The 26,933-nt window shown below is 33.8% G+C and overlaps 1 protein-coding gene across 13 annotated transcripts in view; it reads left to right on the top strand.

Moving 5' to 3' along the window:
- CCDC18 (coiled-coil domain containing 18) overlaps positions 1-26,933 on the top strand; it is a 119,418-nt gene that overhangs the window by 21,234 nt on the left and 71,251 nt on the right. For 12 of the 13 annotated variants that reach the window (XM_041747358.1, XM_041747361.1, XM_041747360.1 and 9 more), the window contains 11 exons: positions 2,490-2,586; positions 4,428-4,549; positions 5,770-6,061; positions 8,676-8,794; positions 9,600-9,760; positions 14,113-14,333; positions 15,487-15,597; positions 16,554-16,685; positions 21,087-21,221; positions 21,391-21,468; positions 26,734-26,850. In XM_041747358.1, coding sequence (XP_041603292.1) covers positions 2,490-2,586; positions 4,428-4,549; positions 5,770-6,061; positions 8,676-8,794; positions 9,600-9,760; positions 14,113-14,333; positions 15,487-15,597; positions 16,554-16,685; positions 21,087-21,221; positions 21,391-21,468; positions 26,734-26,850 — 1,585 coding nt within the window. The remainder of the gene's footprint in view (positions 1-2,489; positions 2,587-4,427; positions 4,550-5,769; positions 6,062-8,675; positions 8,795-9,599; positions 9,761-14,112; positions 14,334-15,486; positions 15,598-16,553; positions 16,686-21,086; positions 21,222-21,390; positions 21,469-26,733; positions 26,851-26,933) is intronic. The other variant, XM_041747357.1, reaches the window with a different exon arrangement.

The raw sequence follows: 26,933 nt of genomic DNA, 5'->3' as shown, positions 1-26,933 counted from the left end.
AAACTCAATTAGAGAGAGATTGAGAACAAACAGTGGTAGAGTTAGAATTTAAACCCAATAGCTCAAAAAATAAATAAATAAGAATAAACCCAATAGCTCTAGGGCCCACTGGATTGAATAGCGTACCAGAGGTAGTAGTGCAAAATGGTTAAGTAAGAAGATTTTGGAAATAGGTTATATTCACTGTAACCTGTGAGGTCTTGGACAAGTTACATAAGCTGTGAGTGTCTTGCTTTTGGCACTTACCTTCATTATAGATTGTTGAGAGGCTTATGTAGGTATTTTATTATTATATACTGCTTCTCTAAGCATGGGTAAAAGTTTAGTACAAGAGAAACTCATACACATTTTTGGTTGGGAGTATAAGTTGATACAAATGCTGTACTAATTTTTAAAAAAGATTTAATAAAGTTGAAGTGCTCCTACATAGTACTTTCAACTTTGAAATACTTTGGAAAATATCAAGCAGTTCAGCTCCTAATTATCTTAAACTCTTCCACATATTGCTGAGAAGCTGTACACTGGGATGCTCATTGCATTGTGTTGGTATAAGTGGAAACAACCCCAATGTCTATCAAATGAAAAAAGAATAAATTACAGTATTTTCATTTAATAGAATAGCATGCCCTAGGTTTTAAAAAATGATTTATAGTCATAAAGATGATCATAGTTCTTGAACAATACTGAGTAAAAGCAATCTGCAGAAGGATATATATAGTGCAATGCTATAAACATATATAGTGTGATCACATAAAGTATAAAAACATGGAAGAAACTATGATGTTCTATTTAATGTAAGATTACACAGATTTTAAGGTGCACCATTATTTAGGTAGTCACCAAGAAAAAATATCACCGTGAAACTATTATGTACCATTAATTATAAAATACATACCAATTATAGAGATGTTAAAAATTTGAAAACAATGTGCCTCTTGGAATAAATGAACTGTGATGTATTATTTGTGGGTTTAGGTTAACATGGGAATATACAAAATGTATTGTAAAAAAAAAAAGAACCCAAAAAACTAAGGTTAACTCTGTAATCCTAATCTAGGGAATGGGATTTGGAAGGGACACACAGAGATGTCAACTCTGTAATGTCTATAACATTTTCTTTGCTTAAAATAGAAAAATGCCATGTAAGGCAAAAATAGAGAAGATTCTTTGAAGCTGGTTTGGGAGTACATAGATGTATTTATACTTTTCTCTGTGGTTGAAATATGTCTTAACTTTTTTTTAAATTGGTGATGAAGAAAAGATAAAAGTAAAGGTAGATAAGTTTGGCTTGAAAGGAAGGATGATGAGAGAAGAAAGCAAATGGAGGGTTTTGTTCATTTCAGTGCGAAATACAGATATCCTATGCTTTCTTAATTCTAGCTACTCAGACTAAGTAATGGAATATATTCTCTTAGATTTTCAGATAAATGCCTTATTGTTCCCATTTACCTGAAACTTAGGAATCAAATAGACACTTCACTTCTGCTGTCATCAGTTGCTATCCAAACTTAACCACATAGATTTAGAAAGTAAGAGATACTTCCACTGAATCTAAAAGTCAGTAGATAGAAGGCTGGAAGTATGGAAGGTAGGTTATGTCCCTGAAAGGGAAGACTGGAGATCTAGAGTAGAGAGGAATTCAACCTTGACAAGAGGAGGTTCACTAACTTTCCTTACACTAGAAAGAATATGATGAGAAGAGGTTTAAATAATAGAAAAACTTTTCAGTGTGGGTATGATATTAACCACATTTCAGCCCAGTATCAATTCAACGTGAAAAGTATGAGGAAAGGTCAGGGTCAACTAAGACTGCGTTGGGATGCCTGGGTGGCTCAGCGGTTGAGCATTTGCCTTTGGGTCAGGGTGTGATCCCTGGATTCCTGGGATCGAGTTCCGCATCAGGCTCCTTGCATGGAGCCTGCTTCTCCTCCTGTGCCTCTGCCTCTCTCTCTCTGTGTCTCTCAGGAGTAAATAAATAAATAAATCTTTTTAAAAATAAAAAACAACTAAGTGCTTAACTAAGTGTAGTGATTGGATTTTGTTGTTCAGATTTTTGTATCTTTTAGATATATCTTCTGAAATATGTTTTTGAGAATTTGCTTGCCCTTTGCAACGGTTACAGGATTTACTGTGTATTTTTAATATATTAGACAGTGGACTGATTCTGTAATAACCGATCTTTGAAAATTTATACAGCTTAGGCCACTTCTCTTAATCTGTCTTTTCCAGATAGAGAACAAAATTGCCAACACATAAAAATGTATATATGTTTCAAAGCTTATTAAGTGCTTTATATTTCATTTTTCATACTGATAATAGTGAAGAAATTTTTGTAGTCTCTGGGCTTCATTTTGTAGTTTAAGCCTTTTTAGTACTGCTCTTTTTTAGTACTTCTTATATCCATTTTTCCTTAAAATATAGATTACTTTGGAATTTGACTAGTCAAATGCAGAGCATTCTTTTATTAATTATACCTTTTTAAATTTTAGAGCTGAACGACAAAGGAATGAAGCACTATATAATGCCGAAGAGCTGAGTAAAGCTTTCCAACATTATAAAGAAAAAGTGGCTGAAAAACTGGAAAAGGTAAGAAGGAGATATGCCAATTCAGTGTTTTATGTTACTGTCTGTATTCTAAATCTAAAAATAGACATAAATAGAATATATTTGTTTATAAGTAAAACAGAGAATAATTTTTATGACCTCATAATAAAATAGTTGAAATAAAAAATTTATAAATATTGGTTAAGGCTGGTGTTTATAATCTTCTTACAATAAGCAGAAACTTTTTTATCCAAAGTGGAAAAAGAAAGGAGACAAGGGGAAGAACAACATATAGAGAAAGGAAAAAATACTGCAGAGAAGGATGAGGTGATTGAGCAGAGGTTGGAGCTGTAGACATAGAAGCAGAAAATTTATTCCCATCACCTCAATGAAAATGAAGGCAGGGTAGACTGTATAGCCTTCAGGTGGTCTCCCTGGACCTACCACCCTGAGAGGGTCTGTCTTTTGCCTCTCAGAGGGAAGATTCCTTGAACAGATTCTGCATAGTAGTATAGTAGCTTTTTCACATTCATTTAATATTTTCAAGTAATACCAGATGGATAATAAAACCTGTTTGGAGGAAGGCCACATGCTGAATATTCAGATGTTGAGCTCAGAAGAAAGGTCTGGTCAATGGATACTGACACAAGAGACTTCTTTTTGTCTTGAGATAATAATTGAAAGAGAGGAAGTTAATGATTCTGTTCAAAGAAAGGTAGAAGGGTAAAAGAAATATTATTAAAAATATAATAAGACAAATACCATATGATTTTACTTATATGTGGAATCTAAAACTCAGACAAACAAAAAGCAGAATCAGACTTGTAAATCAAGAAAACAAACTGATGGTTCATAGAGTAAGGGAGTGAGGGGGAGGGCAAAATAGGTAAAAGGGAGTAGGAGATACAGACTTCCAGTTATGGAATGAATAAGTCACAGGAATGAAAGATGCAGCATGGGAAATATAGTCAATGGTATTGTAATAGTGTTATATGGTGTCAGATGGTAGCTACACTTGTGGTGAGTGTAGCATAATGCATAGAGTTGTTGGGTTACTGTGTTACACACCTGAAACTAATTTAACATTGTATGTTAACTATATTTCAATAAAAAATTTTTTAAATCGGGATCCCATTTGGTACTGGTCTTAAGTGTAAATTAAATCACTGTTTTGAAAGCCTTGGAGAAGGTCCCTGTGGGAATGAAATACCACAAAAGGGATTTTTAATAAGGTAATCTGTAGCGGGAGGTAGAATGCTCAGTGTGTGTGTGGGAGATGTCCTCAGGAGAGTGAGGATTTTATACAGGAAAGAAAAGAAAAGGTAAGATGATTTTTTTTCACTTAAGATTATCAGTTTCAAACCATGCTCAGCAGAGCCCTATAGTTACATAGATGTAACAGAGGAAGTGGGGCAGATCTTCAGAGCCCTTCACTCCCACCACTCCAACCTGCGTGCTTGACTTTTACCTGTCTTAGACTTGGACTGTTATTTCAGTGGGGGTATTCAGTGGCTAAAATTTCAAAAATTACTTCAAAAATATTGCAGTATAGTTAGCCTTTAGTAACATGATGCAGCATCCCTACATGAGTTGCTTGCCTTACTCCTGTGAGGCCAGAACATTCGCTTTCAGATGATAGTACCATTGCCCTTCTGCTACAGGCTCTTAACCATCTCTGAACAGGTGGTCGAGTTCCCCTCCCTGTCCTTTGTTACTGCCCAGGAAGTTTACTTAGCTTCTTTCACTACAAGGCTAGGGACTTAAACTTGTGAAGTACTTACTCTACTTTCCTGCTTATTTCTGAAATCACTACTTTTTAGTTTGAAACACCTAAAATTTATGACCACAGTAGTATGTCCACTTAAAACAAATTATTGTTTTAGGTTCAAGTTGAAGAAGAAATATTAGAGAAAAATCTAATTAGCTGTGAAAAAGAAAATAAAAGGCTACAGGAAAAGTGTGGTCTATATAAAAGTGACCTTGAAATTCTGAAAGAGAAATTAAGGTACAGTATCCTGTTGTGGAAAAAGGATTTTTGTCTGGAAATGGAAAAAAGAACTGAAACATTTTAAAACAGATTATTTTGTATATTTATTGTAATTATGGCCTTAAATTTCATAGAAAGATAGGTTTCATGACTGAAATTCTTTTCTAGGTACAACATTAAGATTTTTAATGAATAAAACATGTTAATATTAATATACTTCTAAATACACACACATCATATCCCTATAGTGTGACAACATTAACTGGTAAGTAAAGTATGTGTTCTTCAAATCATGAAGAATCACCTAGTCCAGCCTTCTCATTTCAGAGATATTAACAGTCTGATAAAGGAAACTGAATGTACTGCGATGTATATCAGAACCTCATTTTTGTTAAATATTATTCTGCTGTATGGATGTACCACATTTTATTTATCCATTCACCAACAGTTCTAAAGATTGGATTGTTCTAATGTTTGACATGTTTTTTTTAAAAAAGATTTTATTTATTTATTCATGAGACACACACACACACACACACACACACACAGAGAGAGAGAGAGAGAGAGAGAGAAGCAGAGACACAGGCAGAGGAAGAAGCAGGCTCTATGCAGGGAGCCTGACGTGGGACTCTATCCTGGGTCCCCGGGATCACGCCCTGGGCTGAAGGTGGCGCTAAACTGCTGAGCCACCCGGGCTTCCCTTGACATTTTTTTTATAGGCGTGTATGTGTGTGTGTGTGTGTGTGTGTGTGTGTGTGTGTGTGTGTATTTGAAAATAATACTGCCTAGTAATCTGTTAATGGTTAATTACTGTTTTTTGGAGTTATGGCTAATAGTTCATGACTTTTCCTTATGTAATCTAAAACTTTCTTGATGTTGTGATATGTTGAATTAGGATTTTGAGTTATATCTCCTGTCTTATACTTTTGAAAAGGGAGCAGAAGTACTTTGAAGATAATGGAGTTATCTTGCCCTCCTACTTACTGTGAGACACTGGCAAAGTTTCTATAACCTTTCTATACCTTGATTTTCTTATCTATAAACAGAGAGTGATAATAGTGCTGCTACCCACATAAAGTTGTGAGCACCTGGTGAAAGTAGGCACTCAGTACATGTGAGCAGGTATTATTATTCCAGAATAATGCTTTAAAATATTTTAAAAGTGATATTAACTAAATGTGACTACTGAAAATGAATGTATATTTTATTTTCATTATTGTGCTTTTTTTTCTTTGTAGGCAGTTAAAAGAAGAAAATAACAGTGGTAAGGAAAAATTAAGGATCATGGCAGTGAAAAATTCAGAAGTTATGGCACAACTAACTGAATCTAGACAAAGTATTCTGAAGTTAGAGAATGAGTTAGAAGACAAAAAAGAAGTACTTAGAGAAAAATTTTCTCTAATGAATGAAAACCGAGAATTAAAACTCCGTGTTGCAGCACAGAATGAGCGACTGGATTTGTGTCAGCAAGAAATAGAAAGTTCAAGGGTGGAACTGAGAAGTTTGGAAAAAGTTATGTCCCAGTTGCCAGTAAGTATGGGTGAAGAAGAAAATTTTACTGAAATGCTTTATAAGAAGTCATCATCTTATGGTTGCTTTATTAGCTTTTACTGATTGATTTATTTTTACATATCTCTACTTTCAATCATGAATTTCTTTTGTACTCTCTTTTCTTTTTCTGCATTTAACCTTTCTACTCTTCCACTCTTTCTTAGACTTGTGGTGCCTTGTGTAAGAACGACTCAGGATTTTTTAAAAATAGCTTTGAGTAACATTGACATAATACAGAATTCACTCATTTTAATTGTACTCTTCAGTTATATTTAGTAAACTTACAGGTTTTGGAATAATCCCACAATCTAGCTTTCAAACATTTTTATCATCCCCAAAAGATCCCTTGTACCTATTTATAATTAGTCCCTGTATGCACACCCACCCCTAGGGAACCATCAATCTACTTTTCTGCCTCTAGAGATTTGTCTTTTCTGAGCATTTTATATAAATAAAACTATACAGTATAAAGTCTTTTGCATCCTAAATATTTTGGAAGATCATTTGTGATATATATCAGTACTCATTTCCTTTTACTGTTGAATATTATTCCATTGTATGGATATACCACATTTTATTTATCTATTCACCAATAGATGGACATTTGGGTTGCTTCCACTTTTGGACTATTAAGAACAATGCTGCTATGAACATTTGTGTACAACTTTTTGTGTGGATGTACTTTCATTTCTCTTGAGTTAGATACCTAGTAGTGGAATTTCTGGATCATATGATAAAGTTATGCTAAATTGTTTTCCAAAGTGGCTGTACCATTTTTAAAAAAGATTTTATTTATTTATTCATGAGAGACACAGAGAGAGGCAGAGACATAGGCAGAGGGAGAAACAGGCTCTATGCAGGGAGCCCAATGTGGGGCTCCATCCCAGGACCCCAGGATTACTACCTGAGCCAAAGGCAGACAGTCAACTGCTGAACCACCCAAGCATCCCTGGCTATATCATTTTATGTTCTCACCAGGAATGTGTGAGGGTTCCTGTTTTTCCTCAACCTAACCAACATTTTTTATTATCTATCTCTTAGATTATAGCAACCTTAATGGGTATGAAGTAGTATCACATTGTGGTTTTAATTTGCATTTTTCTAATGACTAATAATGTTGAGCAGCTTTTCATGTACTTATTAGAATGCACAGAACATTAAAATGTCTTTATGATAGTGCTGACCACCATTTTTCTTTCAGTTATATATAACCATATGTATAAATGAGATTAGGAAGAAGGTAAATATAACTGGGTCAGAAATCATTATTGAAGCATTTATTAAAAGAAATCCATTATTGATAGGTATAAAATAAAAGTGAGATCAGGAGACTATATATAAACATATATAAATGTGTCGGCTGGTTTCAAATACATTTGGATGGGTGCTAGACTCTTATGAATTTTAAACTGTAATGGAATTAACAAGCTATGGGGACGTGAGAACTCATCTGATTCAATGCCGTCATTTTATTTATGAAGAAACATAGCACCAAGGAAGTAAGTAGCTTTTAAATTAGCTAATAGAATTAAAACTAGAATGTATGATTCTTGGTTCCCAGCCCTCTGCTATATCTACTGTTCAAGGATTCTAATTATTTGTTTAGGTTTTTAATGTACTGCTTTTGAAATTTGATAGTAATTAGATGCAGATAACATTCATTTAAAATTGATATTCTCATTTGACTCAACATCAAGAATTACTTTGTATGTGATTCTGAAATTGGTGTGGTAATATATGCTTGTTTCGATGTTTTTTTTTTTTTTAAAGCTTTATTCATCCATTCAAGAAAGACACAGAGAGAGAGAGAGAGAGAGAGAGAGAGACGCAGAGACAGAGGCAGAGGGAGAAGCAGGCTCCATGCAGGGAGCCTGTCGTGGGACTCGATCCCGGGTCTCCAGGATCATGCCCCGGGCCGAAAGCAGGCACTAAACCGCTAAGCCACCCAGGCTACCCTGATTTGATGTTTTATGCAGTGCTAATAATAACATGGTTTGGAAATGTGAATTTTTTTCATTTCTAGAAAGCCTGTTTGGTTGTAGTCATTAAGTGCTTATCTTGCCCCTTTTCACAACTAATTTTAAAAATTCTCTATTGTTCAAACATACAGAAAAGCAGAGACCAATGCAGCATACCATTTGCTAAATCTGAGTAACATATTAGGGTATTCACTTCAGATTTTTTAGAATAAAATTTTACAGATAAATAAAGCCTCTTTATGTACTGTGTTAGATCCCTATCCTTCCCACCTCTTCTCCGAGGTAGGCATTATTCCAAAACTCATGTATATCCTTCTTATCCATATTTTAAATATTGCCACATATGAATGCTCTAGAAAAACATATATAGCTAATCTATTTTGGAAAATACTACATGTGCCTCTGTTGTTTTCACTTAATGCTATGTTATATGATGTCTCCAAATGATTTATATAATGCAGGTTTATTTGAACTCTTGTGGTTTTCCTGTTAACATTTTATAATGTATTTATACATTTCTCCTATCACAAAAGTTTTCAATTGGTGTTCTGAATAATAAAACAATTGCATCATAGATATTGTAAGTTTATATATGTTTGTTTTTAAATTTTCAGTTAAAAAGAGAAATGTTTGGTTATAAATCATCTCTTTCTAAACACCAAATGAGTAGTTTGTCAAACAAGGAAGACATTGGCTGCTGTGAGGCAAATAAAATGGTGATTTCAGAATTGAGGTATGGTTTTCAGATGCTTAAGTTGTAGCAAATACAATGTTTTTTTTTAAATTGGTAATTAAAATCTTTGAGATGAAAAATATACAAAAAGTTCTACAAATATAACAAATATCTGTGTTTCCACAACTAAGAATTGATTCTTAACATTCTGTGATAGTTTTTTCAAATGTGTTTAAGTAAGAACTAAAGACATTATGAGGTTTCCCTTCCTACTATCTCGAGAATTCTCCTTCTAAGTATACACCATCCTGAATTGGGTATATATTCTTCAGTCCATTTTGTATATGTTTATATCCACATATGCAAAATACACTATGTGCTTATATTGTTTGTAATTTTGCTTTTTCACTCAGCATTATTTTTTAAGTTCATACATTTGAGGTAGGTAGTTAAGAGTGACTGATCAATGGGTGGATTAGTATGGTTAGTCTATCCTATAACGGTATCACTATTTATTGATAGTTACCTTGTTTCTGGTTTTCTTCTATTAGAAATAGTGCTGCAAAATATATACCTTTACATGTTTCCTTTTATAATATGCCAGAGTTTCTCCAGTATATATTCCTAAAAGTGAAATTGCTGGGTAATGGTACGTGTACATTTTTAGTTTTACTATGTACTATCAAGTTTTTAAAGTAGGTGAACTAGTTTACATTCCACTCAATGGTATATAAGAATTTCCACATCTTGCCCAGTAGTTAATAAATATCAGAGTTCTAAAATTTTTGCTAACTTGAAAGGTAAAAATGGTATGAGATATTTATATAGGATATTTCTAATTTTGGTGTATTTTATTTTGTTCCAGGATTAAGCTGGCAATTAAGGAGGCAGAAATTCAAAAGCTTCAGGCAAACTTGGCTGCAAATCAATTATCTCAGAGTCTTATTGGTTATAACGACAAACAAGAAAGTGGCAAATTAAATAGTTTAGAGACAGAGCCAGTAAAACTAGGAGGTAATCAACTAGGTGAGTGTATTAAATTGAATTCCTTAATTCTAAGTCTTTTATGATAGTTTTTTAGAGAAATGGATTACCAGAAGTTTAGTTTCAATTATTGATAATCTGGTAGTACTAGTTGTGGGTTGGTAAGACAACAAAAATTTCAAAATTGTTGAACTTTGCATTATTTTAAAAAAATGTACTTAACTGAGATGAGTATTTACCTGACATCTGAAATCACTGTCTTGAAAAGATATCTGCGCTCTGTGTTCATTGCAGCATTGTTTACAATAGCCAAGATATGGATACAACCTAAACATCCATCAACAGATGAATGGGTAGAGAAAATGTGGTATATATACAATGAAATATTATTCAGCTATAAAAAAGATACCCTACCACTTGTGACAACATGGATGAACCTTGAGGACATTAGGTTAAATGAGAAGTTAGGCAAAGAGACAAATACTGGATGATCTCACTTATGTATAAAATGTCAAAGCAAAATAACAAAACAAACTCAGAACAAATTGGTGTTTGCCGGAGGGAAGCATTAGGGGTGGGGAAAATGGGTAAATGTCATCAAAAGGTACAAACTTTAAGTTATAAGATAAACAAAACCTGGACATATAATGTATAGAATGGTGACTATACTTAATAATACCATATTGTATATTTGAAAATTGTTGAGAGAAAAAAAAAATTGTTGAGAGAGTAAATTTTAAAAGCTCTCCTGTGTCCCCAAACTTTGTAACTATATGTGATGATGGATGTTAAGTAGACTTATTGTGGTAATCATTTCAAAATATATACGTATATCATCATGTGGTATACCTGAATCTAATACAACATTATATATATGTCAATTATATGTAAAAAAATCAGCTGGAATAACTATACTAATTTCAAACAAAGCAGAGTTGAGACTGACAGAACTAGAAGGATAAATTAACAAACCCACATATATATTGAAGATTTCAAAACTACTTTCTCAGTTGCTCTTAGAACAAGTACACAGGGGGATCCCTGGGTGGCTCAGCGGTTTGGCGCCTGCCTTCAGCCCGGGCGTGATCCTGGAGTCCTGGGATCGAGACCCACATCAGGCTCCTTGCATGGAGTCTGCTTCTCCCTCTGCCTGTGTCTCTGCCTCTCTCTTTCTCTTTCTTTCTTTCTTTTTCTCTCTCTCTCTGTGTCTCTCATAAAAAAAAAATGAATAAAATCTTAAAAAAAAAAAAGAACAAGTACACAGAAAATCATTAGGGGGAAAGAAGACTTAAGTACTATAAACAAGTTTAATACGATTGACAGTCACTCAACCCAATAATCACCAGAATACACAATTTTCTCAAGTGCATTTAAAATATTCATCAAGATAGTCCATATGCTGGCCAATAAACTAAGTCTTAAAACATTTTTAAAAACTGAACTCAGGTTCCTTCATGAATTGATGTCCACTATTGGTAACAAAAAGATACCTGGAAAATTCTAAATACTTGGAAATAAACACAGGAGATATCATGATATTTTGAAATGAATAAAATGAAAATATAACATATAAAAATTGGTGGGATGCAACTACAATATTGCCTAAAGATGAGTTTATACCTTTAAATACTTACATTTTAGAAAAGAAAAAAGTGTTTATAATCTAACATTTCACCATAAGAATAATTAAAGACAGAATTAAACCCAAAGAAAACTGAGGAGTATAAGGAATCCTGAAGGAAACATTGTTGTGTTTTTTTTTTAAATTGAAGTATAATTAATGTAATGTGTTACGTTGGCTTCAGGTGTACAATATAGTAATTCAACGTTTCTATACATTACTCAGTGTTCATCATGAGAAGTGTACTCTTAATCCCTTTTACCTATTTAACTCTTTCCCCCACCCTTTGGCAACCACCAATTTGTTCTTCATATTTAAGAATAGTTTTTTTGTCTTTGTTTTCTTTGTTCATTTGTTTCCTAAATTCCACAGATGAGTGAAATCATGCGGTATTTGTTTTTCTCTGACTTATTTCACTTAGCATGGTATTCTCGTGGGCCATTCATGTTGTAAATGGAAAGATCTCATTCTTTTTTATGGCTGAGTAATATTCCATTTTTCACATATTATACACACAAACACACACCCCATCATCTTTGTCCATTCATTTATTGATGGACATTTGGGTTGCTTCTATATCTTGGCTGTTATAAATAATTGTGCAGTAACTATAGGGATGAGTATATCTTTTTGAATTAGTGTTTTTATTTTCTTTGGATATATACTCAGTAATGGAATTACTGGATCATATGGTAATTCTGCTTTTAATTTTTTTTGGAACTTCTATCCTGTTTTCTAAGGGCCTGCACCAGTTTGCATTCCCACAAACAGTGTGTGAGTATTGCTTTTTCCTCTACATCCTCAACAACATTTGTTTGTTGTTCATTGTGTTTTTGATTTTAGCTATTATGACAGGTGTGAAGTGATATCTGACTGCGGTTTTGATTTGCATTTCCCTGATAATTAATGATGCTGAACATTTTCTCATGTGTCTATTGCCATTTGTATGTCTTTTTTTTTTAAATAATTTTTATTTATTTATGATAGTCACAGAGAGAGAGAGAGAGAGAGGCAGAGACACAGGCAGAGGGAGAAGCAGGCTCCATGCAGGGAGACCGACATGAGACTCGATCCTGGGTCTCCAGGGTCACTCCCTGGGCTGAAGGCAGGCTCCAAGCCACTGAGCCATTCAGGGATCCCCCCCATTTGTATGTCTTTTGATGGAAATATTAGATGTCTTGGTTGTGGTGATGATTACAAGGGAAACATTTGACAAAATATCAAATTTTATATTTTAAATGGGTGTGTCTTACTATAAGTATTACTTCAGTAAAGTACATTTTTATTTATTATTATTTTTTAAAGATTTATTTATTTATTCATGAGAGACAGAGAGACTGAGACACAGGCAGAGGGAGAAGCAGGCTCCCTGCAGGGAGCCCAGTGTGGGACTCGATCCCGGACCCTGGGATCATACCCTGAGCGAAAGGCAGATGCTCAACCGCTGAGCCACCCAGGCATCCCTATTTATTATTTTTTTAAAAGATTTATTTTTTGAGAGAGAGAGAGCATGGAGGGAGAGGGGCAGAGGGAGAGCGAAACTATCATCTTGATATTTGTTTGCTATTTATTTTTTCTTAAAGATTTTATTTATTTGAGAGAGAGAGAGAGAGAGAGAGAAAGAAAGGCAGAGACATAGGCAGAGGGAGAAGCAGGCTCCATGTAGGGAGCCCGATGTGGGACTCGATCCTGGGACTCCAGGATTACACCGTAGGCCGAAGACAGGCATTCAACCGCTGAGCCACCCAGGCATCCCATTTGCTGTTTATTCTAATGGCCTTTATTCATCTTTCCTGCTTTCTATTGGATCAATTATATTTTAATATTCCATTTTTTTTGTCTCTACTGTTGATTAGTTAACTATACCTCTTTATTTTCTTAATGGTTGCCCTAGAGGTTAACATATGTATCTTCAACTTATCATTGTCTGTCTTCAAATATGATTGGCTGGTGGCAGGAAAAATGACAGCAGAGAGAATTAGATATCTAAGTAATTAGAATAGGGATGAGTAATGAGATTATTAGCAAAATGAATGCTAGTTAGTAGAGGTGTTGATGAATATGTCATAAATTATCTTACATCAAAGAGTATAGAGCTAATGATAGTCTAGTAAGTGAAATATTAGGGATATGGAAAATTGATAGGAAATAGCACTTAGGCAACCCTTGAAGGCATGGTACATCTCTACTAATTTCTGTACCTATGTATACATTATGCCTCTTTAAAGCACTCCTGAAAGCTCAATCACTTTTAGGTGGGAGTAGATTTATATGTTTGTAGTGAAAAAAGGATGTATTTGAACAACTACCTTTGTTTAGAAAGGATTCCCTTGCCTTTGGCTTGTGAACTTGCAGCTATATACACTTCATCAAAATGTTCTTAATGATGCCAGGTTATCTAAGAAATTTTATGGTTAACTTCAGTTTAAGGAAACAGGACAACTTTCTTTTAAATAATGCTTTGTTTTACGTTTTCTATCCAATAAATGGGAACTTTTATTAGGTAGAGAAAGGCTTTTTCTGGTATGAAGGAATAGTCCAGAAAAGTGAGTGATTTTGAGGAATTTATTCCTACTTTGTGATGTAAACTTAGTAATAGAAATACCTTCTTTACCATGTTCCTTCATTATATTTTCCTTAATGTATGTCTCATTCTCCATTTCTTTTAGAATTCTTCAGATGAGAAATTATTTATGATTAAATCTTTCAACATTGAATAGGTTTTTATTCTTTAAGTTTTTATACAGACTAATTTTCCTTTTATGTTTGTTAGCAGAAAGAATAAAAGACCGTCAACATACTGTGAGCAAGCAATATGAAAAAGAAAGGCAAAGACTTGCTTCTGGAATAGAAGAACTACGTACTAAGTTGATACAAATAGAAGCTGAGAATTCTGATTTGAAGGTTAATATGGCTCACAGAACTAGTCAGTTTCAGCTGATACAAGAGGAGCTGCTAGAGAAAGCTTCAAGCTCTAGCAAACTGGAAAGTGAAGTAAGCTTGAATGAGCTGTTCATATGTACTAACTTTGGAGACAAAAAAGATATTATAGAGTTTTGTAAAAGTTGTATGTGTTAAGTCCAGATTTATACATTAAAAAAAATTAATGGTACCACATCATTTATAAATTCTCTTAAAATTATATTTGGAAACCTTTGGGTTGTAATCTATGTTAAAAGTAAGAAATTACTCTCTAGTGGCTAACAGGTCTCATATATGATAGAACTTGTAATGTATTGTGGTCTATTATTTCTTCTAAGTATAAGTTAATATGGCTAAAACACATTTACAAAAAAAAAAAACATTTACAAGTAAAGAATTTGGATTATGTCATTGGGGAAAAAAAGGAGTGATAATAGAGGATTTTGAATGTTAGCTAACAGCAGAACCAGCTGAGAAGCCTATTAAATAATGTGGATTTCTGGGTACTGTTCTAGTGATTCTGATTCAGTAGGTATGGAGTCATGTTCAGGAATCTGAATTTGTGAACAACTGCATATAAATTTGATATGCTTGGATTACATTTTGAAAATTGCATAATGTGTGTTTTGTGAATATCTGATTCTCATTTCTATTGAGAACAGAACAAGGACACCTTTTCAGGTAATTATAGACCAGGACCACTTGTGTATATGTTATACTCACACTTTAAACTGAGGCTGATGCCATCTATGGGAGTACTTTTAAAATGTCTGATTTCTCATTGTAAAATCTGTAGCCTAGACTGAGGAAAAGATCTGTGGGATTACTTACATTATGTAAGTACTAGAAAAAGAGATTTAGTCTAAATCTAAATTATAGGCAATAGCTTACTTAAAAATAATCTAGTACTGAGATTAATAACTTTTTAAATACAAAATTAGCACAGTTTTGTTGAAAATACAGAAAGGACAAAGAACAAAATCTATTAATAATTATACTAGAAATAGCTATTGTTAACATTTTATTATACTAATGTCAGTCTTTAACAGCTACTGTTAAGAAATGAGTTAGGATGAAGTCCTATTTGGACATGGGGTCAGAATTAAACTATTTATGTATTACATAGCTAGAACAATCTGTCATATACCCAGTCTTCACTCACTATTTTTCTTCTAAATTGTCATTTATTTTTAAAAACTGATTATTTATTACAATGTGTTTTCAGATGACAAAGAAATGTTCTCAACTTTTAACTCTCGAAAAACAGCTGGAAGAAAAAATTGTTGCTTATTCCTCTATTGCTGCAAAAAACGCAGAGCTAGAACAGGAGCTTATGGTAAAAATTACTGTTTGGCTACAAATTCACTGTGACTTTAAGGCACTTGATTTGTGACAGCATGTTTTATAATCATTGTCATACATTATACCCAATAGAAAACTATAAATTCTACTAAACTTTTTTGAATTCATTTTCTTGTTTCAGCATTTTTAAGTTTATAGGCTTATATGGCAAGTTGTTACCTGTAATTTCTTTTTTTTATTCTAGTAGAATTGAAGGAAATAGTATATTTCTTTGATATGCTTGTATTTTAAAATAGTAAATCTTTTTTTTTAAGGTTTTATTTATTTATTTCAGAGAGAGAAAGAATACTGGCAAGGTAAGGGGCAGAAGGCGAGGGAGAATGGACTCTCTGCTGAGCAGGGAGCCCAATACAGGGCTCAATCCCAGGATCCTGAGATCATAACCTGAGCCTAAGGCAGACACTTAACTCACTGAGCCACTCAGGCACCCCAGCCACTTATTAAAATAGTTAAATTTTTTTCATTTTGATATAGTTTTTAAAAATAATTTTATCTTTTCAATAAATGTTTAAATATTTTTGAAGTTTTATACAGTACTGTGAGTCTTCAAAAAATAGAATATGACAAATTTAATGCTTTACTTATATTCTTTTATGTAAAACTAGTTCTTAATTATATTCTTTTAAAGTGTTTTTTTTTTTAAGATTTTGTTTATTTATTCATGAGAGACACAGAGAGGGAGAGGCAGAGACACAAGCAGAGGGAGAAGCAGGCTCCATGCAGGGAGCCTGATGTGGGACTCGATCCTGAGACTCCAGGATCATGCCCTGAGCTGAAGGCAGGTGCTCAAGCGCTGAGCCACCCAGATGTCCCTTTTATTTTATTTTATTTGTTTTTTGTTTTGTTTTGTTTTGTTTTATTTATTTTATTTATTCATGAGTGACACAAAGAGGGAGAGGCAGAGACATTAAAGTGTTTTTGTATTTCTAGGAAAAGAATGAAAAGATAAGAAGTCTAGAAACTAATATCAATACAGAACATGAGAAAATTTGTTTAGCTTTTGAAAAGGCCAAGAAAATTCATCTTGAACAGCATAAAGAAATGGAAAAGCAGATTGAAAGAGTAAGATATTATGTTTTTCTTTTCTGTGGCTGAATAATACTCCATTGTGTGTGTGTGTGTGTGTGTGTGTGTGTGTGTGTGTGTATCCATCAGTTGATGGACATTTGGGCCCTTTACAGAATTTGACTTTTGTTAAGTACTGCTATAAATATCGAGGTGTATTTGCCCTTTTAAATCAGTATTTTTGTATCCTTTAGGTAAATAAATTATTAGTGCAATTCCTGGGTCATAGGGTAGTACTATTTTTAACTTTTTGGGGAACCTCTATACTATTTCCCAGAGTGGCTGTTGCAAATAGCTGGTAAAGTATATTATGCTAAGAGAAATAAGTCAGAGAAAAACAAATACCATATGATTTCACTAATATGTGGAATGTAAGAAACAAAATAGATGAACATAAGGAAGGGGAGGAAGAGGGAGGCAAATCATAAGAGACTATTAACTATAGAGAACAAATTGAGGGTTAATGGAGGGTAGTAGGTGGGGGCTAGGCTAAATAGGTGATGGCTATTAAGGAGAACACTTGTTGTGATAAGCACTGGATGTTATATGTAAGTGAGGAGTCACTAAATTCTATTCCTGAAACCAATATTACACTATAACTAACTAGAATTTAAATAAAAACTTGAAACAAAATAAAGAGTTAAGTATATAGCAGAAAAGATACTGTGTTTCTCCAAGTAGATACAATGTATATTTAGAATATGAATGCTGAAAAGAACCTTAAACGTTACTAGCTCACTTTCTTTTTTTAATAGATAAGAAGGAAACAAAGACATAGAAAAGTAGCCAGTACTATAATTAGCATCCCATTACTTCTGGATCATTTTACAATGCTTTCTTAAATAATACTCTTGCCATTTCTTCTTCTTCTTCTTTTTTTTTTTGACTCTTGCCCTTTCAGTTTAATAATTATTTTTGACATTATTAAAGTAAGAGTGAGGGATCCCTGGGTGGCGCAGTGGTTTGGCGCCTGCCTTTGGCCCAGGGCGCGATCCTGGAGACCTGGGATCGAATCCCACATTGGGCTCCCGGTGCTTGGAGCCTGCTTCTCCCTCTGCCTATGTCTCTGCCTCTCTCTCTCTCTCTCTGTGACTATCATAAAAAATAAAAAAAAATTAAAAAAAAAAGATTTTAAAAAAAAGTAAGAGTGATTTTGTAGACTCTTTTCCACTAGAGATATTAATTGCTTGAGGATTGAGAGTAGAAGTGTTTTTTGTTTAAAAGAGTAAAAACAAGGTAATGAAGAATGTGTGAGACCAAAAACATAAGACTAAGTAAAAAACAGATTATTTGGGTGGATTTAATATAGAATGGAACTAATAAGAGAAAAAAACTATGAGCTTGAAATATAGAGCAATAACATTACTCAATGTGAGCAACAGAGAGAAAAAAGATTTGGCAAAAAGAACAGAGCCTAGGGACCTGTGGAATATATATCAGAACTGAAACTCTGTACGTGTTAAACAATACCTCCTATTATCTCCTCCCCCCATCCCCTAGCTACCATCATTCTACTTATTTCTGTCTGTATGATTTTGACTACCTTAAGTACCTCATGTAAGTAGAATCATATAGTATTTGTCTTTTTGTGACTGGCTTAATTCAGTTAGCATAATGTCCTCGAAGTTCATCCATATTATGAAATATTGCAGTATTTACTTCCTTTATAAGAATGAGCGATATTCTGTTGTCTGTATATTCCACGTTTTGCTTATCTATTTATCTGTTGATGGACACTGATTGCTCAGGCTAGAACTTCTAGTACTGAATAGAAGTGAGAGAAAGCATCCTTGTTTTGTGCTTGATCTTAGAGGAGGAGCTTTCAGTCTTCCACCATTTTGAGTAGGATGTTAGCTGTGGGTTTTCCATATATGGCTTTTATTATGTTAAGGTAATTTTCTTTTATTCCTAGTTTGTTGAGTGTTTTTTATCATGAAAAGGTGTTGAATTTTGTCAGGTTTTCTTCAATTGAGATGATCATGTGTTTTTTTTTTTTTCTTTCATTCTGTTGATATGGCATATTACATTGATTGATTTTTACATATTGAACCACCCTTGCATTACAGGAATAAATCCTACTTGATCATAGTGTACAATCCTTTTACCACGCTGCTAAGTTTGAATTATCAATATTATATTCATTTGGCATTAATGTTCATAAGGGATATTGATCTATAGTTTTCCATTAGTGTCTTTGTCTGGTTTTGGTATCAGGTTAAAACTGGTCTCAGAATTAGTTAAGAAGTGATCTCTCTTAACTTATTTTGGAAAAGCTTGAGAAAGAGTTTTGTTGTTGTTTTTTATATTTTACTATTTGAGAGAGAGAGGACAGGGATGGGGGGAGTGGCAGAAGTAGAGACTCTCAAGCAGACTCCTTCCTGAGCACAGAGCCCAATGCCGGACTTGATCCCATGACTCATGAGATCATGACCTGAACAGAAATCACAAGTCAGACACTCAACTGACTGAGCCACCCAGGCATCCCTAACGATTGGTATTCTTTAAATGTTTGGTAGAATTCACTAGCAAAGCTGTCAGGTTCAGGGCTTTTCTTTGTTGGGAGATTTTTGATTCCTGATTTAAAATCTTACCAGCCATAGGTCATTCAGATGATCTATTTCTTCATCATACAGTTTTTGTAGGTTTTATATTTCTAGGAATTTGTCCATTTCATCTAGGCTATTCAATTTCCGGGCATACAATTATTCATAGTACTCTCTTTTGTATAATCCCCACTTTCATTTCTGATTTTGGTAATTTGAGTTCTGTGTTTTTTAATCTACTCAGCTAAATATTTGTCAATTTTACTTATTTTTTTCTAAGAGCCAATTTTTTGTTTCATTGATATTCTTTATTTTCTGTTCTCCATTTTGTTGATCTTTAATCTTTATTATTTTGTTCCCTCAACTAGCTTTGGGTTTGGTTTGTTCTTTTTCTAGTTCCTTATATTTTGAAGTTAAATTATTGACGAGATCTTTTTTGTTTTTTAATGTAAGCATTTATAGCTGTAAATTTACCCTTTAGCACCACTTTGGTTGTGTCCTTTTTAAGTTTTTGTAAGTTGTGTTTTTGTTTTCATTTGTCTCCTAATTATCTTCTGATTTCCCTTTGAATTCTTCTTTGATTCATTGGTTGTTTAAAAATCTGTTGTTTAATTAATGCCACAATCTTGTGAATTTTTAAATTTTCCTTTCATGGGGCACCTGGATGCTTCAGTCAGTTAAGTATCTGCCTTCAGCTCAGGTCATGATCTCAAGGCCTGAGATCGAGCCCTGCACCAGGCTCTCTGATCAGTGGAGAGCCTGCTGCTCCCTTTCCCTCTGCCTGCTGCTCTGCCTACTTGTACGCTCTCTCTCGGTCAAAAAAATAAATAAAATCTTTAAAAAATTTAAAATTTTCCTTTCATTCGTCATTTCTAATTTCATCTGGTTGTAGTTAGAGAAGGTACTTTGAATGGTATCTGTCCATTTAAATGTGTTGAGTCTTCCATTTGTGGCCTAACATGGTCTATCCTGCAAAATGTCCCCTTTACACTTGAGAAGAATGTGTATTCTGTTGAGTAGAGTGTTCTGTATATGTCTGTTAGATCTAGTTGGTTTATTATATTAAGTCATCTGTTTCCTTATTTTCTGTCTGGTCTTCTGTCCATTATTATAAGTGGGGTACTGATGTTTCCAACTATTTTTGTAAAACTATTTTTCCCTTTAATTCTGTCAGTTTTTGCCTTGTATATTTTGATTGTCATTACATGAATAAATTTTATAATTATTATATCTCACTATTATTTAGAATTTTTTAGTAAATAATGTCCTCCTTGTCTTTACCACCTTTTTTGATTTAAAGTGTTTTATCTGATATTTGTGTAGGTATCCCTGCTCTCTTTTGGTTACTATTTGCATGGAATATCTTTTTCTCTTCTTTCACTTTCAACATGTTTGTGTCTTTGGATCTCAGGTGAGTCTCTTGTAGACAGCATATACAGTTGCCTCTTGAACAACTTGAATTTGAACTGCATGGATCCACTTATTTGTGGATTTTTTGCAGCAGTACTATAAATGTATTTTCCTTATGATTTTATTAATAACATCTTTTCATCTAGCTTATTATAAGAATATGATACATGTAACATACAAAATATGTGTTAATCAACACACACAATCAGTATGTGTTTCTGTTATTGGTAAGGCTTTGGTCAAGAGTAGGCTCTCAGGAGTTAAATTTTTGTGTAGTCAAAAGTTGTACACAGATTTTCAACTGCAAAAGGGTCAGCCCCTCCTAAACTCTGCATTGCTCAAGAGTCAACTGTAGTTGGATCATGTGTTTTTATCTTCTATTTAAAATGTTTCATGATTTTTAAAAAATTATATGAAAGTTAATAAATTGTGTTTATATGTTTAGCTTGAATCTCAACTAGAGAAGAAAGACCAACAGTTTAAAGAACAAGAAAAGACTATGTCCATTTTGCAGCAAGATATAATATGTAAACAGCATCATCTTGAATCACTAGACCGACTCTTGACAGAAAACAAAGGGGTAAAATCACTTTTGTAAAACTGCTGTTTAAAGCTGACTAATCATTTATGTTTCTGTAACCTACCTTCAATTCTAATTAAATCAATTGTTTAGCAGCCCATTAGTAATGCTAAAATTAGAATATTTATACATATACTCATAGTTTTGCTACCAATCTGTGTGTTTTTAGGAGATGGAAAAGGAAAACATGAAAAAAGATGAAGCTTTGAGAACATTACAGAACCAAGTATCTGAAGAAACAATCAAGGCTAGTACGCTAATTTTTAAAAACTTTTTTCTTAATAGGGACATTCTGTAGCTTTTATACTTTTCTCTATAAATTGTAAGAATTATTTAGATAACAATTTGCAGGTAAAGATTTTACCTGAGTGAGTGAATTTAGTTTCTGTAAATATATTTTCTTCAATGTGAATTATGATCTTAATTATTTGATTTTTGGTAATCTGGTTTGTTGATTGTTTACCCTATTTTTTGTTTTTTTGTTTTTTGCCTTAAGAAAGGTTTCTTTTTTTAACAAAAAATGTGTTTTTAAGCGTAGCTACTTATCAGTAAAGAATTAACAGAGGAAGTGAAGGGAGAGGAATATATAAGCAGTCGAGTTTTGCATCTTTTTACCAGTTCTGCTATAAGATTAATTAGGGGATGAAATAAAAATTTCCAGATAAAATACAGTTTTGTAATTACTCTGTCTTAGTGGTTTAAAAAATGGGTTTTGGAGCTAAGTTGCCTTGGGTTTCCATTCTGACTTCACAGTGCTTATTAGTTAACGATGGCTAGGTTATTTAAGCTCTCTGAATTTCAACTTTTCATCTCTAAAATACAGATTATAATACTCTGGAGAAGGGTCAGTAGGAATAATAGATGAAATGAGATACATGTAATGCTCAGCACATACTCAGTTACTGAGAGTTTAATAAGTATTTATATTTGATATTTCTTCCTTGTATTTTTAGTGTTAAAAACAGGTCCAAAGTTGCTGTTATCTTTATTCTGTGATATATGGATTGAATATAAAGAATATTTTAAAAATTCAGTGTTATTTTTGCCTAGTACTCTGTATTTAATCCATTTTGTTACCAAATATGGCTGTGTAAACACAATTATATCTTTATCCATAACTTTGTATAGTACTCTCCAAAACTTAACATTTAACGCCATGTCAATTCATTTCCTCATGTAAAAATAGTCTCTAAGATCATTAACATGAAAAAATCATAAAAGTTGTAGGCATAAAATAATTTCATTAAATAAAATCAATGTTGCTATTTAACTCCTGTTTTTTATTAAATTATATAATCCATCTAGTAGTTTATTTTTATATATTAATAACCAGATATTAATATCAGTAAGAATAAATTATGTTATTGGATTTTATTCCCTTAATAGCTCTAATACTGGGGCAAATACCAAAATGAGGAAGAAATATAGAAGCAACATTCCTATGACTCAAGCTATATTAAACTTAACATACTGGATATTTATAGCAACAAAATTGGAAGTTTCAAATCTAGTTTCTTCTTGATTGTGTGATTACCACTTTCCCTTGTTGACTTTTGGCTATGTCCCTCTACGTACCTCTGTTTGTTCTTTGCCTTAAAAGTAATGAATTCTTTAAAAATAACCAAAGGGCAGCCTGGTGGCTCAGCGATTTAGTGCTGCCTTCAGCCCAGGGCATGATCCTGGAGTCTTGGGATCGAGTCCCATATTGGGCTCTCTGCATGGAGCCTGCTTCTCCCTCTGCCTGTGTCTCTGCCCCCCCCCCCCCCCCGTGTCTCTCATGAATAAAGTCTTTAAAAAATTGGTATATTCTTACAATCGACAAATTCTTTTTTTTTTTTTTTAAGATTTTATTTATTTATTCATGAGAGAGGCAGAGACATAGGCAGGGGGAGAAGCAGGCTCCATGCAGGAAGCCTGAAGTAGGATTCCATCCCGGGACTCCAGGATCACGCCCCAAGCCACAGGCAGATGCTCAACCGCTGAGCCATCCAGGCATCCCACAATCGACAAATTCTTGAAAAATGCAGTCAATACAACCATTAACAAAGGAAGTACAAATAAAACTAATGAAGTCACAAAAATTATTAATTTTCTATCTGCAAGAGATTTCTGGGATCCCTGGGTGGCGCAGCGGTTTAGCGCCTGCCTTTGGCCCAGGGCGCGATCCTGGAGACCCGGGATCGAGTCCCACGTCGGGCTCCCAGTGCATGGAGCCTGCTTCTCCCTCTGCCTATGTCTCTGCCTCCCTCTCTCTCTCTGTGTGACTATCATAAATAAATTAAAAAATTAAAAAAAAAAGATTTCTAAGAATCAATTTAAAGTTGTATCACTTATGAAAGTATGATTAATGAGAAGTAGAAGATTGATGGGAAAATTCTGAACAAGAAACTAATAAATTAAAGCAGTTATGTTACATGTTGTTAAATAGAATATTGAGAAAGTAGCTTATTAGATTTAGAGTTTTGTTTACTTATTTTCTTTTGTTTTGTTTTGTTTTTATGTCCACTCTGGATTTTTTTTCTTTTCCCAAAGAAAGTTGTAAGTGGAAAAAAATTTAAAAAGAACCTAGCTGCTTTTGTTGAAGGTAGGTAGGTTAGAGCCCACACCTGGTTACCCCCATACTATACTTCTGAGGAAATTCTTTGGTTCAACAAAGCAATGTCTTTATTTTCATTTCTATTCATTCATGTCCATATGTATACATGTATATTTATAATGGTATGAGGTGAATGATGCTTATCCATATGAGATATAGACTCTCAAACCCCTTGTTCAAATAATAAATTCAACAGAGTAGTAAATGGTTTTTACTATTTTTTAAATTGGTTTATTAATTTTACTTAAATTTTATTTTGAAAAATTCCAAACCTACAAAAAAATAGAAAGTATAGAGAACATTTGTGTACCCTTTACTAGATTTGCTGTTAAACTGTGGCTACATTCATTTCATATCTCCCTATACACATGTATGCACATACCCACTTTGCAGGCTTCTACCCAGTCTCATATAAACACATTTCCTTTTTGCCAGACCACCTGAGAGAGGGTTGCAGATGTCATAACCCTTTACACCTTCAATATTTTTTTAAAGGGACTTTTATTTTTTGTTTTTAAAGATTAATTATTTATTTATTTGAGACAGAGAGAGAGAGAAAGAGAGAGAGAGAGGCAGAGACACAGGCAGAGGCAGAAGCAGGCTCCATGCAGGGAGCCTGACGTGGGACTCGATCCCAGGACTCCAGGATCAGGCCCTGGGCTGAAGGTGGCGCAGCACCACTGAACCACCGGGGCTGCCCCTATACCTTCAATATTTAAACTTGCATCTCCTGGGGACAGAAACTTTCTCCTATGTGACTATACCACTCTACATACCTGAGAAAGTAAAAATTAATTCAGTGACATCATTCAACACACAGTCCGTACTGAAATTTTTCCAATTATTTAAAGTCGTTCTGTAGCCTTGTTACTCAAAGCATTATCTGTGGACTAGCAACATCAACATCACTTAGGAATTTGTTTGACTTGTGGAATTTCGGTTGTAACCCAGGGCTACCAGAATTGGGACTAAGGCAAAGGAAGTGAATTACTTCTGATGCAAAATTTAGGGAGATGCTTACTCTCAGGGTCATATAAGTGTAATGTTGGCACTTGGCATGACCCTGAGAGTGAGTGTCTCCTTATATTTTGAGCCCATGTCTCCTGTCGTATATCATCCTATTCCTTGTCCTTCTAACTGATTCACAATCTATATTTCAGTAGGGTGCCCAGCTGACTTGTATGCTCATTAAAACCTTTAAAAACACTACTTTAGATTTTTCTTGTTCTTTTTCCAGCCTAGGATTCAGTTATACTTACATGTTGATTTTGGCACTTTAGGTTTCCCTAAGCTCACTCTCTATTATCCTATTCTTCTTGAATCTTCTGAAAAGTCTGGGTCAACTAGAATATCCCATGAGTTATACTGTGTTCTTCTGCTTCCCATCAGGAAGCACATGTCAAACCACCCCATTACTGGCATTGCCAGTATTGGCACTTTATTTAAGCTGATTGCTGCCAGATCTCACTATGTGAAGGGCACATTTTTTTCCTTTATAATTAATAAAATGTGCAGTGATTCTTTCAGGCCATGTGAATGCCCCACTCCTCAACAACCTATAACCAGTAATTTTAATAACTAGTGATAAATATTGCCTGAATTAGTCTTTATATTATTAATTATCAGGTGTGGTATTCTGACAGTCCCCAGATTTTATTTCTTCTCTGTGTGCGGGCATGATACAAGTGCCAGTGCTCATTCTCACACTTCACAAAGGAAACTCAAAACAACAAAAATCTCAGAAAAAAGAAAGAAAACTCTTAAGTATTTATACCTTTCATAAAACAAACATTAATTTAAAAATTATTATACTAGGGCAATAATTTATTAGCAAGGATAGTAATTCAAAATTACCAACTCTTTAGCTGTTAATGGTTATACTCACAGGCTAGAGGGACTGTCTTCAAAAATTGTCTTTCAAGATTGTCTATTTAGAAATGAGTTGCAAGAATAATTTTATGATATAGAATAAATAGTATCTGCAAGAGGGAGCATTTTTCTCTTTTTCTCATCTTGAGATTTCTTTTACACCTTCAAGATGTAAAAGAATGCTTGCTTTAAGGGGGGAAAAAACACTCCCGAAAAGCTCAAAATTATAGTAAGAAAGGAGCAAGACAGGCATCTTATTGACAGGTGGGATATGGATCACATGTGCAAATTTTGGCCCTTGAACTAATTTTTGTGGAAAAAAAAGCTACTGAATTTGGGTTGCTCTTTGCTCATTTGCTCTTTAATATTAAGGTTACAGTGTAAAGCATTTGCAGCTATGAACCAAGTTACAGTGCTGCCTTTCTGAAAATATTTTCATTGATTCAAAACAAATGCAGCCTCCTAAGTTTTTTTTCCAGCTTACAGAAACATTTTCATTTTCTTAGTGACTTCATCATACTTAGAATATTTACTCCATAGAATTATTAGCATAGTACACCAGTGCTTTTTTCCTTGATCAAGGGAACTTAAGGAATAGGCTTATATATTGCTTACCATTTTAGGTAAATGTTTTAGGGCATTTGGTCTACAGGTTCTTGACAGTTGGCCCCAGTATGTCTTTCCAATCGAATCTCCCAAATACCCATCTCCTATAAACTGATACTCTTCATACCCTAAATTGCCAACTTCACACCATTCCTTTCACATTGTCTTGTCTCTGGACTTACTCCCTCTCCCCAGAATGCCCTTCTTCACTTGTTCATGTTCTGTTTATTCTTCAGGACTTCAATCTATGATCTCCTAATTTGCAATGAAAAATTTGTTTTCTAAATAAATCTTTTCTATAATACCATTTTGTACCCTAAGTTGGGCTGAGTATTCACTGTTTGAAGCATTTAGGTAACATAAACCTGTAAAATATTGAATATGTAATAAGCACTCATTACTATGAATTGATTTTTCTTTTTTTACTTTTTTCCTGCTTAGGTCAGACAACTAGATTCAGCACTGGAAATTTGTAAGGAAGAACTTGCCTTGCATTTGAATCAATTAGAAGGAAATAAGGAAAAGTTTGAAAAGCAGCTAAAGAAGAAATCTGAAGAGGTAAATTAGCACTTTTGTAAATAGCATATTTTTCACATGATTTCTTTTTGAGATTTCTTTTTAAATATTCTTTAAAAGTACAT

This window comes from Vulpes lagopus, chromosome 3, assembly GCF_018345385.1.
Source record: "Vulpes lagopus strain Blue_001 chromosome 3, ASM1834538v1, whole genome shotgun sequence".
In the NCBI taxonomy this organism is placed as follows: domain Eukaryota; kingdom Metazoa; phylum Chordata; class Mammalia; order Carnivora; family Canidae; genus Vulpes; species Vulpes lagopus.
The sequence above is the reverse complement of the archived record's forward strand: the minus strand, read 5'-3'. Positions and strand labels throughout refer to the sequence as shown.